Source organism: Humulus lupulus, chromosome 6 (assembly GCF_963169125.1).
Source record: "Humulus lupulus chromosome 6, drHumLupu1.1, whole genome shotgun sequence".
In the NCBI taxonomy this organism is placed as follows: Eukaryota; Viridiplantae; Streptophyta; class Magnoliopsida; order Rosales; family Cannabaceae; genus Humulus; species Humulus lupulus.
Window position 1 is genome coordinate 221077885 of NC_084798.1, and position 14682 is coordinate 221092566.

Consider the following 14682-nt stretch of genomic DNA (forward strand, 5'->3'; position numbering starts at 1 on the left):
AATTAATATATGATATTTTAAATAATTGTATTAATGTGCTTGCTTTACATATATATTTATTTTGTTGCTAGAGATTGAAGCCTTAAAGAGCTTAATGTTATATGCAATTGGAATTTGTTTATTTGTGATATTTAAATTTAATAAGAATACTTTATTTTAATATTTACGTGATTAATTGGTTATGAGAAAAAAATGTATGTATACTTTAGAGAAAATGATTAAATAATTTAATATTAAAAAAATGCACTAAAATAACCAATTCAATCCGCACTATGGCGGATTTGAATGGATTAGAAATTTAGAATTTACACTTATTGCACATCAAATAAATTATGAGCAATATAATGTGGATTGAATTTAATGTACACCCCTAATATATATATTATGGCTTTATTATATTTCTTTTAATCTTTAAGTAATTGAAGTATATTATGGTATTAGAATTCAACATTGCAAATTAGGGTTTTAGGTACCATAATTGAAACAGTGCATGTCTATATATGATTAAGCTTAATGTTTTGTAAAATCCTTTTTTGGCTAAACTTTAATTTAGACAAAATATTTTAATTGTTTAAAGAAAAATCAGTAGCATACCTCCATATTGATTTTCGGTTTTATTGGCAATATTTTCAGCTGGTTTGGTAATGTGAAAAGATCTTTAAGTGTGAATATATTTGTTGCCTTATTTATCTCAAATAATCAATTTTTGGTAAAAATATACTGTGCAAATATCTTGAGATTATTTTCAGGGATTATATGGGATTATGTCTATTTCGGAAATAAAGAATGTGTCGAAAATAAACATGGTCAAAAGAAACAACCATGTTCGTTCTGCCAGATAAAACTGATTACGTTGCTGACTCATCAATTTCCTTTTCTGTCGACACAGAATCCATCTGGCTGGCTGTTTTCCTAAATCAAAGGAATTCGCAAATTGATTTCAAAGATACCAGAATATGATGGCCTTGGACGATTTCCCTGCCTATAAATTCCTTGCCAAGGCCTTTGGATTTCTCACCTCTTCCATTTGGAATATTTGTAAACATTATGTTATTTTGAAGAGTGTGTTTATTTGTAGAGATTAAGTTTGTTCACCTTAATCTTTGTGAGAGTGCTGAGTGTACTGTTGGATATCTATCTAGTCCATTATAAACAGATAGTGTCTATTGTGAACGTGTTTATAAGGATCTTCGGGAGAGGATTCTATCCAAGTCTCACTTCGGGAGGAAGTGTGCACTCGCTATTCTTTGAAGGGAGTTCAAGAGAATCAGCGTTTCATCAAACCAGATTCGTAGAGAAGAGTACAACAAGATTGCGGCAATAGTTTAAGATGGAGTCTTATATTGTTTAAGTCAATGCTTTTGTACACTTTGTTTATTTACTAATTGGTTTATTCTCTGGGCGTGGCCCCAAGGAGTAGGTTATCCGGAAGGGTTTCTGAACCTTGTAAAAATTCGATGTGTTCTTTAATTTTTGCACTGTCTATTTATTGTGTTCAGTTCTGTCGTGACAAGTTCGGATTCTGTTCCGACAGAACTGCTTTCTGTGTAAACAATTAATTACCATTCTGCATTTTAATTAATTCATGGTTTAATTAATTTGGTAATTACTAAAAACGGAATTTCAGTTTTGTATGGTCCATAACAATTCTACAATTTGTTTTAGATAAAGTGATAATCAACGTAAAAAGAGGAATCATCTTGATTTATTATTTAATTCAAACAAAGTATAATTAATTAAGCAATTTAAGAATCTACTTTTTGTGATATTTCTATCATTGGTGCCCCACATTACAATATCTACGTACGGCTAGCTAGTGTGTGTGTGGTCATGAAAAAAGAATATTGTGTTAATGGGAATGAAATTCAATTGCTTTCTATCTGTCGATCTTTTTATTGGTAAATAATAATTTTGTGTAATTTCTCAATTATTATTATTTTTACCCTAATAACCCTAACTATTATCACTAAGAATGTACCCGTGATGATGCTATTATTGGTTACTAGTCCGTACTCATATAAAAAAATAATTATATGATAGTAAGTGTTTTTCACTACAATATTTCCATAGCTATAGTACGAAATTATTTTAGAGAAAATTGAAAAGAAAAAAAAAACCTTTACGTTAAGAACTTAATAATAATGATAATAATAATAAGGGTCAACTGAACGATAACTAATTGAATTTTTAGATAGATGCTATTTTATAGAAAATTATCAAAAGTAGGTCAGAGTACAAAATCACTTAAAAAAAAAAAGTAATCATTCTAACTAATTTCTCTAATAGTTATAAATAATAATAAAAATTATATTTACACTTTTGTTTAAGAATTAAAATTATATATAAAATTAAAAAATTAAATTAATTATTCATTAAAATACATAATACGTGATTACAGTCTAAGTAGAAAATTATTAATTAACATTTTTATAATTTAATTTATTGTTGACACTTTAATACTAATTTAAAATTTCAACATTTAAATAATTTTATGATTTAAAATAATGGTTAGGATGATACAGTTTTTAAAATTCAAAGGTGGTGATTGTACCACGACAAGGTTACTTATAAATTTTAAATGGTTTTGTCAAAAACATAATTATATTTCAACTATATATATATATCTTCACTTTAAAAAAATTCTATGAAATAAATGGATTCAACATCGTGGGAAAAGGCAAAACCACACTCACAAATTGACAATACTAATGAAAATGATAACAAAAATCCACCAATATAATCTTCACACAAAATGCTCCAATCAATTATTTGTTTTTAAAAGCCACAGAAAACATTAAAAGATGTACATATGTTTTTTCACTTTCACTTTAACCCACCAATCAATATATGATGTGGAAAATGATGTCTCATTCAACGTGCACTACTACAAAAACGGGCTTTCCTGAGAGTTTTTAACTGTCGCTATTGAACAATGACGAAAGTCGAATAACTGTCGTATTTGCTTATGCTGGCGTAGAAGTAGCTACGCCGACAGTTAATAAGTGTCGTCGTTGCTGGCTACGTCGACAGTTAATAGGTGTCACCATTACTGGCAACGCCGACAGTTAATATGTGTCACCGTTGCTGGCAACGCTGACAGGTAAAAGATGTCGGCGTTCCTGGCAACGCCGACAGTTAGTAAATGTCGTCGTAACATTAAATTTATATATATAAATAATAATATTTCAATATATATATTTTTAAAACTATAAAATTTTTAACAATTGGAGTTTGATATAAATTTAAATAAAAAAATTACTCACATAATTAATTGTTATTACCATAACTTGTAAAAAAATCATATTTATCATAATAAAAATTCATATACATACAACATTTATTCATACAATTGAAATGTAAATAATACATCAAATCCCTATGAGACTAAATAATTCTCAATAAAAATTCATTATTCTCAATGTAAATAATACATCAAATCCTCAATGTACATAATTCTTACAAGCAAAAAGATAATAATACCCAACAACTTAAATAATAATTTCTTGTTGCCTTGGTTCTCTTATATAATTGTCTTAGTTCTCCTAAATATCCAAGTAGAGTTTTTAGCCTACAATACAGAATAAACATTATTAAAGTCAAACCAAAACTAAAATAAATAATTCAGCTTGCAATTTTTTTTTTCTTTTGCATATGATGATAATTTAGTATACAATTAAATATGCTAAGTCGATTAGGAAGAGCATGCAACGGAGTTGCAAAGTAAATCAACCTATCAGTTCATTCTCATTGATATGATGTATTATACATATAGAGTGCATAAAACAAGAAATTCATTTCAGACATAGATAAATCGGTCATTGTGTTGCCTTCAAGAATATTTTGTTTGTTGCTTGTCTTGGAGCCCATAATGGCGCTGAGATTTGAAGAGTTCACCAAAGTTCCTGCAGCATATATTGTCCAACTAAATATTAAACCTGATAAATATAGATATATATATATATATATGATATGATAATTATCTATTTAACTATATAAAAATGAAAAATAATGAATAGATATGTTATAACTCAGACCTTGGGGTGATGTATATATTTTTTCTATATATAATTAGAATAGCAACAAGACAACTTTGATGGTTTATAAAACTATATCAATGAATAACTTGAGAAAGTTTCACAAATTCTAGCAGAAAATTAGAACAAAGAAAATTTCCCCAAATAATTTCAAAGAAAATAAAAGATAAAGAATAACACTAACATCATAAATAATAATAAGAACCCACAGAGCATGATTGATAAAAATATAATATTCTCCTTCAAGAACTCATTGCCAAAATAATTAAACACCAAAGAAGCCATATCACGAAAAACTCAAAATGTTTAAGAAGCTAAGAACAAAAAAAGTTCACAAGGTTATACCTCGGAACTAGCTAAACTATAAACTTTACTAGGGATCACTCCAGCATAATATTAGCTGGTAAATATTTGAAAAGATAAAAAAAACTAAACAATAATACACCCAAATCATCAATGACTCTGAGATGATGAAGCTTTTAAGTGATGAATTCTTGCTAATTAATTTATAGACAAAGCACTGCTACAAAAATGAGTTTTCCCGACAGTTTTTAATTGTCGCTATTGAGCAATGACGATAGTCGACTAACGTCGTACTTGCTTATGCCGGCGTAGGGATAGTTACGCCGACAGTTAAACACTTTAACTGTCGGCGTAGAGTCCCGCTAAACAATTACGACAGTCAACAGAATTGACTGTCGTGGTTGAGTGTCAGAATAGTCCAGTTTTGTAGTGGTGAAGCAATTAACTACATTTATAGACAGAATATGACACTGTATTTCCATTATAACTATAGTACATCAATAATTTAATTTTGTGGAATTAATATTTACTGATCCAGTACTTTCTTTTGGATAGTGGGACATGGAATACTAGGCCTAGGGAAAAGTACCAAGAAAAACTACAGAAAATACTATGTGCCAAAAATGTGACTTTGAAGATATGTGATATATATTTGAAATGATGAGAATCCAAACACAAAAAACATATATAGCTTGAATTTTAGTGTATCAAGTGATAAAGAAAAATTAATATGGATCATTACCCATATATTTTTTTTATTTATTATTCATCTTATTATAAGTATATTTTTTAAACTGACATTAAATTTTATTTTCTAACTATAGGAAAGTTTAATTAATGTCAGTTAAATAATATATATATACATATAAGAATGATATTTTTTATTGACAAAAATAAAAGGGGAAAATTTTTTAATTTGTGTGCTGTATTTTTGTAGCACATATATTTATAAGTGTAGGGTTTTAGATAAAGTGATGATGTGCGATGCATTTTGATTTTTTGACAGGACTCAATTAACGTTAAATAATAGAATTAAAGTAATTATTTATTAGATTCCTTGTCACTTTAATTTGAGATATGGGTCCAAGACTCTTTGTTCACCTAAACTGTTTATAATTGAATCAATTAAATTGATTGATATGGAATAATTGTACCATAATGTTTAAAAGTATGTTAATTGCTTTCATTTCTTCATCATCTAAAGTATGTAGTGTCGGTTGAAACTTAAGATATACACAAGCCTAAAATGAAAAAATTGTTTATATCGTTACTAAAATGTTTGTGGCTAGAAGTAAATCAGTTATAAAAGTTACAATTTATTATAACTAAAACTAGGCATTAGTGATAAATTGTGAATTTTTTTTAGTCAGTGTTAGCATGATTTAAGTAAGTTTGATCTTAACATTTAAGTCATGACAAAAATACTCCGACAATCAAGTGATTAACTATTAAATACACACTATTAACTGCAATTATTAGTCAGCAAATATATTTAACTAAGAACTTTTTTAAATTCTATAGCTTTTGTTTAAATTATTAAGTGTTTTATTTTTTAATTACACAATCAATCCATAAGGTTATCTGGAAAATTGTTGATAAATGTCTTTCACAGTAATTAATCATTTCTTTTTCGAAACCTAGCTAATATATATAAATATATTTATATATGGTGCGACTACAACACATCTTTTTTTTTTGCAACACTGGTGCATTTTTTTTCTATTTCGGCACCTGAATAGTTATATACAATCCCAAATTTTTTTATATGATGGTGTACATTATAGCTATCTAGAACATCCTACAAATTATCAAAAATTTCTGAATAAATTATTGTACCGAAATAGAGTCTAAACTGTTTGTTGCACGCGTGCCTGTTTTTTTGAGTACGCGTGTGAAATTTGACAGTTTGAACTCTGTTTTCGGCTTCGTAAACTATTCAAAATTTTTTGAAAATTTACAGGATATTCTAAATACCTACAATGTACACCGTCATATAAAATTTTTTGAGACTATATCTATCCAGGTACCGAAAATAGAAAAAGATGTACCGATGTTGCAAAAAAAAGATACATTGTAATCGTTCCCTATTTATATAATTCCATCCCTAATTGTCGCGTAAAGTAATTAATATTATAAGATCTTGAAGCAGAAGAAAAGTACATTAATTCAACTTTATACATATATTTATATATATATACATATATATATATTCTTCATGTCTTATATACTTTATGCATTCACCTGCTGAAAACTTTCTATTCTTGTACGTAGAAAGTTAACTGTTTCATGGTCAATGAGTCTGAATAGGGGAAACTTCTTTAAATAATTGAAGTATATTATGGTATTAGAATTCAACATTGCAAATTAGGGTTTTAGGTACCATAATTGAAACAGTGCATGTCTATATATGATTAAGCTTAATGTTTTGTATGGTCCATAACGATTCTACAATTTGTTTTAGATAAAGTGATAATTAATGTAAAAAGAGGAATCATCTTGATTTATTATTTAATTCGAACGAAGCATAATTAATTAAGCAATTTAAGAATCTACTTTTTGTGATATTTTTATCATTGGTACCCAACATTGCAATATCTACGTACGGCTAGCTAGTGTGTGTGGTCATGAAAAAAGAATATTGTGTTAATGGGAATAAAATTCAATTGCTTTCTATCTGTCGATCTTTTTATTGGTAAATAATAATTTTGTGTAATTTCTCAATTATTATTATTTTTACCCTAATAACCCTATCTATTATCACTGAGACAAAGTACGGATATTCGTATTTGTGAGTATTGGATGCACTTTCACTTGTAAAAGTAATTGATGCAATCTAATCGGCATCTATTTATATATATATATATTTAAAGAATTATATATATAATTAACATTTTAAATATTCAAAAATAATATATTAATATTTTTAAAAATTAATATATGATATTTTAAATAATTGTATTGATGTGCTTGTTTTACATATATATTTATTTTGTTGCTAGAGATTGAAGCCTTAAAGAGCTTGATGTTATATGCAATTGGAGTTTGTTTATTTGTGATATTTAAATTTAATATGAATATTTTATTTTAATATTTATGTGATTAATTGGTTATGAGAAAAAAATGTATGTATTTTAGAGAAAATAATTAAATAATTTAATATTAAAAAAATACACTAAAATAACCAATTCAATCTGCACTACGGTGGATTTGAATGGATCTGAAATTTAGAATTTACACTTAGTGCATATCAAATAAATTATGAGCAATATAATGTGGATTGAATTTAATGAACACCCCTAATATATATATCTCTTCTATATAAAAAATGTGTAGATAACAAAATTTTTTGGTTTTAACAATTTGTTTTAGTAATTTTAACGGAATATTATAAATATTTAATGAAATATACTTTTAAAACTAACTAAAAATAGATATTTATTAATTATATTAATATAAATTCAAAAATATTATAAAATATCACAATTATAATAATATTCAATATAAGACTACATATATAATAATTATATTAATTCAAAATCAAATTCAAATTCAAATGTTATAAAATATCATTATTATAATAATATATAATACAAGATTAGATATTTAATAATAATATTAATATAATTTAAATATTATTATAATAATATTATATAATCCTAATTTTTTACTAATTATATTAATATGAATTCAAATATTATAAAATATTATTATAATAATATTTAATATTAATATAAATTTAAATATTATAAAATATCATAATAATAATATATAATACGTAATTTTTATTTGTATTTTTATTATAAAAAATGATCATTTATGTTTAAAAAGGTTATCATATTATATATATATTTTTTTAAATCATAAACAATTTTTTGATTTTATTTTTCATTTAATATGTTTATGTCAATATTTTATATATAATATTATTTATTTATTTGAAATTTATATGACTATGATACAAATTTAATAAAAATAATTAATAAATTCTATAAATAAAACTAAGCAAATGTGCATTGCACATTACTTGTATCAAGTATTTATATAAATGAGAGCTACAAGGAGTTAATGTGGTACTCTAAAATCTCTACAAACTACTTAATCTATTTCCTAAATTTTTCTAATGTTTTTTTTTTCTACTTATATATATATATAAATTATTCTACTTTTTTTAGAGATATTTTTACAAATTATTATATATTTTTTAACAATCAATTATAATTATTATATATTTTTAGTTTATTGCTATTAATTAATTAAGGAAGAAACTCTATCTATTTTATAATTTTTTTTATTCTACTAATAATTATAATATATGTCAATAAAAAATATCTATAATAATAAATAATATATTTCTTCATACTTTTGATCTTTTGACAAAACATGAGGTCTAAAAGTTAATTTTCAAACGATTTATTTTGTTAACTTTAACAGAATATTCTAAATATTTAATGAATATACATTTAAAACTAACTAAAAAAATATTTTTATTAATTATATTAATATAAATTAAAAAATATTATAAAATATCATTATTATATTAATATATAATACAAAACTAGATATTTAATAATTATAATAATATAATTTAAATCTTATTTTAATAATATTATATAATATTAATATATTTAAATATTATTAATATAATTTAAATATTATAAAATATCATAATAATAATATATAATACATCATTTTTATTTTTATTATAAAAATGATCATTTATGTTTGAAAATATTATCATATTATATATATTTTAAAAAAAATCATAAACAATATTTTGATTTTATTTTTTATTTAATATGTTTATGTCAATATTTTATATATAATATTATTTATTTATTTGAAATTTATATGATTATAATACAAATTTAATAAAAATAATTAATAAATTCTACAAATAAAATTAAACGAATTGAATTACTTATATCTAGTACTGATATAAGGCCGATGTAAAACTCCAACAAATTGTTTGGTAGTACAATAACAAGGAATCTCAATCCAACAACCTGAGACAACAGTTAGATATATTTCGAATACTATTTGATCACATTAATTAAATAACTCCAATTATATTCTTGGAATTTCTATTAATGAATATTCTGAATAATTATAGGATTTATATTTTTTTAGAATCTGTGTTTTGTCTCATTATCTGTTTGGACAATATGTTTTGATAAATTACTTTTTGGACCCTATGTTTTGTAAAATGGTTAAAATAGAACCATAAACTCAATTTTAATAAAGAAAAAATTGAATATAACAACACAGTTTTTAAGCAGAATGATTTTATTTTTATTCTGAATTATTAGTTTAGTAAATTATTTGTGATTTTAGTTGAGAAATCATTGACCAAAATCGGGTTTAGGATTCTATTTTAATAATTTTACAAAATATAGGATTAAAAAAGTAATTTGTCAAAATAAATGGTCCAAACACATAATGAGACAAAACACATGGTCCAAAAATATATAAACACATAATTATACTAAATTCATATGACAGACAATGCATACATACTTTCTCGATGAATGTGCTTGAATAAAATAAATATTTTACATTTTAATCTGCCATACTAATTTCTGACTCCTTTTAGTACTTGACTACTATAGGACTCCTAACATAGCGCTTCCCGTCTGTCCATTTCAATTGTCCAAACACATAATCTTTAGGTTGTCCAACAATTTTTGGCTTCAAAATGATCTCAAAATTCTTTTCTTCACCAATTTTGCTAAATTGTAATGTTGTGGGCTTAACATAAACAGAAACTCCAGCTGGGGTTCTCACATATGCTTTGTAGGTGCCTGGTGGGCCAACATTCTTAACTTTTCTAGTAATGATTGTTGTTGATTGTGAACTTAGATCTGTAACTGTAATGGAAGGGTAGTTGAAATTTCCTAGAGTGAATGATTTGGGACATTTATACGGTTTCTTATAAAATTTCTTAAGCATTGTTTCATTGTAGCCATGGGCACATAAAAAGTTCATGTAATCGTCAATAGTTCTTTCATACACAAGTCCAGGATCCATAGCTCGGTTTGGTTGAATGTGGCCTGAACCATATTCAAAGGGTGTTGCTTTTTTCATGTTCCAATCCAACATCGGTTCATTGTTGTTATCTCTAACTCTTGCTGCAAATAGATTAGCTCAGTGAGAAGTAAAGAATAGTACCAGCATTTGTCAAATATTGATGTATATATAGATTAGCATCACTTTGAGTCCTACCGATGGAGCTCTCAGTGTTCTCAACCTGTGAACAGTTTTTGGCGCGACTTTTTTTTTTTACCGCGTATATTGTAGCTATTTAGAGTATCCTGTAAATTTATAGAAAATTCCAAATTATTTACAGTACCGAAAACTAAGTTCAAACATATTATTGCACGCGTAACTAATTTTTTTTTATACGCGTGGAAAACATATTTGAACCTAGTTTTTGGTACTGTAAACTATTCAGAATTTTCTGAATAAATTGCAGGAAGCTCTAAACAACTACAATATACACGGTCATAAAAAAATTTTTTTGCCGAAAACTGTTCAAGAGTCGATAACACTGAGCCCCACCGGTAGGACTTAAAGTGAAACTCCTATATAAAAATTATCCATTATATTTGGGCATATGTGAATAAATATACCTGTTGTCATTATAGCTGAATGAATTGCAGCTGGACTCCAATCTGGATGAAGAGTTTTGAGAAGGCCAACGATCCCAGAAACATGAGGGCATGACATTGAAGTACCTGAAATTGTGTTGAATTGGACTCGACGCTTATCAAATATTTCATCAGTTGGTCCAACAGCTCCACTATATGCAGCAATAATATAGACTCCTGGTGCTGTGATATCCGGCTGTATGTGCAATGGAGAAAATTGGTTAACATTTCTTTATACAAAAATAGTAAAATCTAAATAAGAAAATTTTCAAAGTAGACCTTAAGCACAGCTGGCTGAATAACATTAGGTCCTCTCGATGAGAATGAAGCCATGGCTGGAGCTGGCTTAACTCCAACTCCAGTTTTTGGTCGAGTCATGTAAGCCATGGGAGCCCTAGAATCACAAAAGTATCATAATTATTATGTCAAATTAAATTTATTGTCTTTGATATAAAATCTACAAAGAAATACAGCTTTTAAGATTATTTGTTTGTACTTGGTAGTTTTGAGGTATTCGATCACTAAATTTCCTTGAATAGCATTGAGATGAGATGCAGGGAGCACATGAGCCTCAGGATCTGTTTCATTCCCAATTAAGGGATGATTAACTAGAATTATTCCAACAGCACCTGCAAGAAATGCCTGGTGGCCCTTTTCAAGTTTTGAAGTCTCATCCCCAACATAACAAACCAAAATAGTCCCATTTACATTCTTTGGATTTAGGCTTGCAGAACTCCCTGGAGAAACACACATACAACAATTAAATATTGATCTGTACATGATTAATTTTTCTATCAAAATTACATACAAACTGTTTTTATAAATGTGATTGGCTAGGCTAAACTGCCATATCACTGTGTGTAATGTTATACACGTATCATTACTCTTATTTTTTATACTAACCCATAGGTCAATGGATAAAACTTTTGAGATGGCAAGCCGCGTGAAGAAAGACTTGCTCCCTGTGATTATATCAAAAAATGAACACTTAATTATATTTGTTTTCATATCAAAAGTTTGAGATACTTCAGGGCGTTTTACGTACCTCAAGGTGTTTTTTATTGCCAAGAGATACATAACTGCTGAACTCACGGTCGACTGTGCTAGCTGCCACGGTTATGGTCCATGGTGATGCATTAGTTACAGTCTTTTGATCATGTCCTTCGTTGCCAGCCGAGGCAACCACAACAATGTTATTCATAACGGCATGAAAGCTCCCTATTGAAATCACATCTTCGAAAAACTCAATAGGTTCATCACTACCAATAGAGGCCGAGATTATGTCCACACCATCACTTATTGCAGCATCAAAGCCAGCCATAACATCAGCATCGGTGTAAGCAGGTGCATCTTCAGTTTGCAGCCAACCACCAATCTTGTAAGCGGCGACACGGGCTTTGGGGGATCCACCCTTGGCTGTGCCATTCCCATTGCCGAGCACATTTGCTCCAAAGACGAAACTACCACCAGCCGTGGAAAGAGTATGAGTCCCATGCCCATTAAAGTCTCGACTGGTGAAAAAGTTTGCCTTGCGTATATAAGTTTGAAGAGAAGAAGTGTTGAGAGTCTTTAGAAGTGCCATATAGCCCTTGCTAAAGTACTTTGCTCCTATTAGCTTCCTAGAGATTGGAAAACAGAGAAGAGATTATTTAATTTAAAAAATGTACAGTGACATGTTTAGAAATTTAAATTTGGCTCATTCACCTCTTCATTGGGAAGAGAAAGATTTAAATCTCACCATTTACAGGTTAAGAAATGTAAGTGCAAGAAGCATATATATATTTGATATGCATCAACAAAATTGTCCTTCCATATAGATATGTCGTAGCAATTCATTTCTTATTTTTTTCTTAATTACTTTATTATGTATTGTGGAAAATAAAAAAGTATTATTCAACAAAATTTTGGTATGAAAAAAAGTGCACTTAAGTCTCAAAATAATTAGCTATTTCTTTAAATGATAAGCATGTATATGGTGGTATGGATTTCCCACTCTAATTGGCCCGTATCAATGAGGAACTAGCACGTGTTCTAGCTCCTGCAAGTCAGTAATTAATAGAGAAAAACGGATGAGATAGTAACATAATCACTAGTTTAGTAAGATTGTGTATTTTTGCCAAAAAAAAAAAAAAAGTATATAACTACATCAAAGTAAAAATATTGAGTTTTTATGTAAAAAATTTACTTTTTTTTTTAAATTTTATTTTTCATTCAACCATATATATATATATATATATAAAAAAAAGAATGTGGACCAACCTATTACAGTGGACTTTATCCTTGATGACTGGTTGACAACCTCCATGCCATTTTGATGGAATAGGTCCGATTCCTTCAAACTCATGAAAGCTCTTAGATTCAGGCCAAACACCTACCAAACCAACACTTACTATCCTTAAAAAACACAGATTATTGTCATCTATTACTATATATATATATAACAATCATTATATATAATATATATAAGAGTTAGCTAGTGAGATGATAGATCAGTGGCTATAGTTTATTTGATAATGAGTTAATGAAGCATCAAAATATAAATTAGTAAATATTTACCACTATCCAAGTTTGCAATAATTACATCTTCACCGAATCTAGCTTTGTTCCAAATTGATTGATAAGAGACAGCACCACCATTTTTTTCCAATCTAAGAAATTCCCATGAATGAGTTGTGTGGAATTTCTTTCCTTTGCTCAAGAAAACTGATACCACATCTGGATGCTCTATATGTAATAATTAATATTATTAGATATACAACAAAACAATAGAGTTCATATATTTTGCATCACATTGAGTAAAAAAAAAGCTTACTTTGAATCTCTGCAACTTCTGTCTCATCAAGAATTGCAGCAAATCCATTTATATGTCTATTATAAGAGTAAAAGATTGCATCTTTTGCTTTTTCCTCACTGCACAAGAATTATGCATTCATTAAGAAAGAACCAATTAGATATATTTTTTTTTTTTTAAATTTGTGTTTGTCTAGACTTGCCCGAAAATCTTTTTCAGAAATGGTGAGAAAAATCTGCCCTATTTACATTCCTAAAATTAAAAATAAAATAAAATATTGTGTGAGAATGAATTATTATTACCTTCCTAAGTATGATCCAAGAAGGCTGTAATGAGAATTTGTGGCCCTTTCAAGATCTTCTGAGGAAGGGTTCACACCATGTGAATGTGTTCCCAAGTAGACAATATAAGGCTGCATATATACATATAAGAAAAACTTCAGAAAATAGAAGCAAAATGAAAATATATATGTATATATATAAAAATGCATATTTGTATATACTTATATGCCTGCCTTTTTAAGGGCTTCCACCGGTGATTGAAGCAAAATGAAAATAAGAAATATTGAGAGAAGAGAAGATGAAACAACACTACTACATTGTGGGGCCATAGTTTTTCTTTAAAGCATAGATGGAATTGGAGAGTAGGCTGCCATAGTTTTTCCATATTTATAGATAAGAAAATTACATATTTTGCATCTTGTAATTAGAGATGCATATTTTGCATCTTAGCACTCTCCGTTCTGATAGGACTTGTTGTAATTTTTATACATTTTTATAATATATATATATGTATTTTATATATATTTTTATGTGTTATTATAGTATAGTAGTAATTTTTTTAATATTTTAAATTTTATTTTGAATAATGTTTAATATTTTAAATAATAAATATTGTGTAATATTTTAAT

General features: G+C 27.2%; 1 protein-coding gene across 1 annotated transcript; it reads right to left on the reverse strand.

Moving 5' to 3' along the window:
* Nucleotides 1-9824: 9824 nt before the first annotated feature.
* On the reverse strand, nt 9825-14397 carry LOC133783471 (subtilisin-like protease SBT5.4). Its single transcript, XM_062223104.1, has 11 exons — nt 14287-14397; nt 14075-14184; nt 13794-13891; nt 13538-13705; nt 13241-13352; nt 12027-12600; nt 11885-11943; nt 11478-11753; nt 11261-11375; nt 10964-11177; nt 9825-10462 (listed from the first exon to the last, which is right to left on the reverse strand). Exons 1-11 carry the CDS (start codon nt 14380-14382, stop codon nt 9924-9926), a joined length of 2361 nt encoding a protein of 786 aa, XP_062079088.1. The 5' UTR covers nt 14383-14397; the 3' UTR covers nt 9825-9923.
* Nucleotides 14398-14682: the final 285 nt, after the last annotated feature.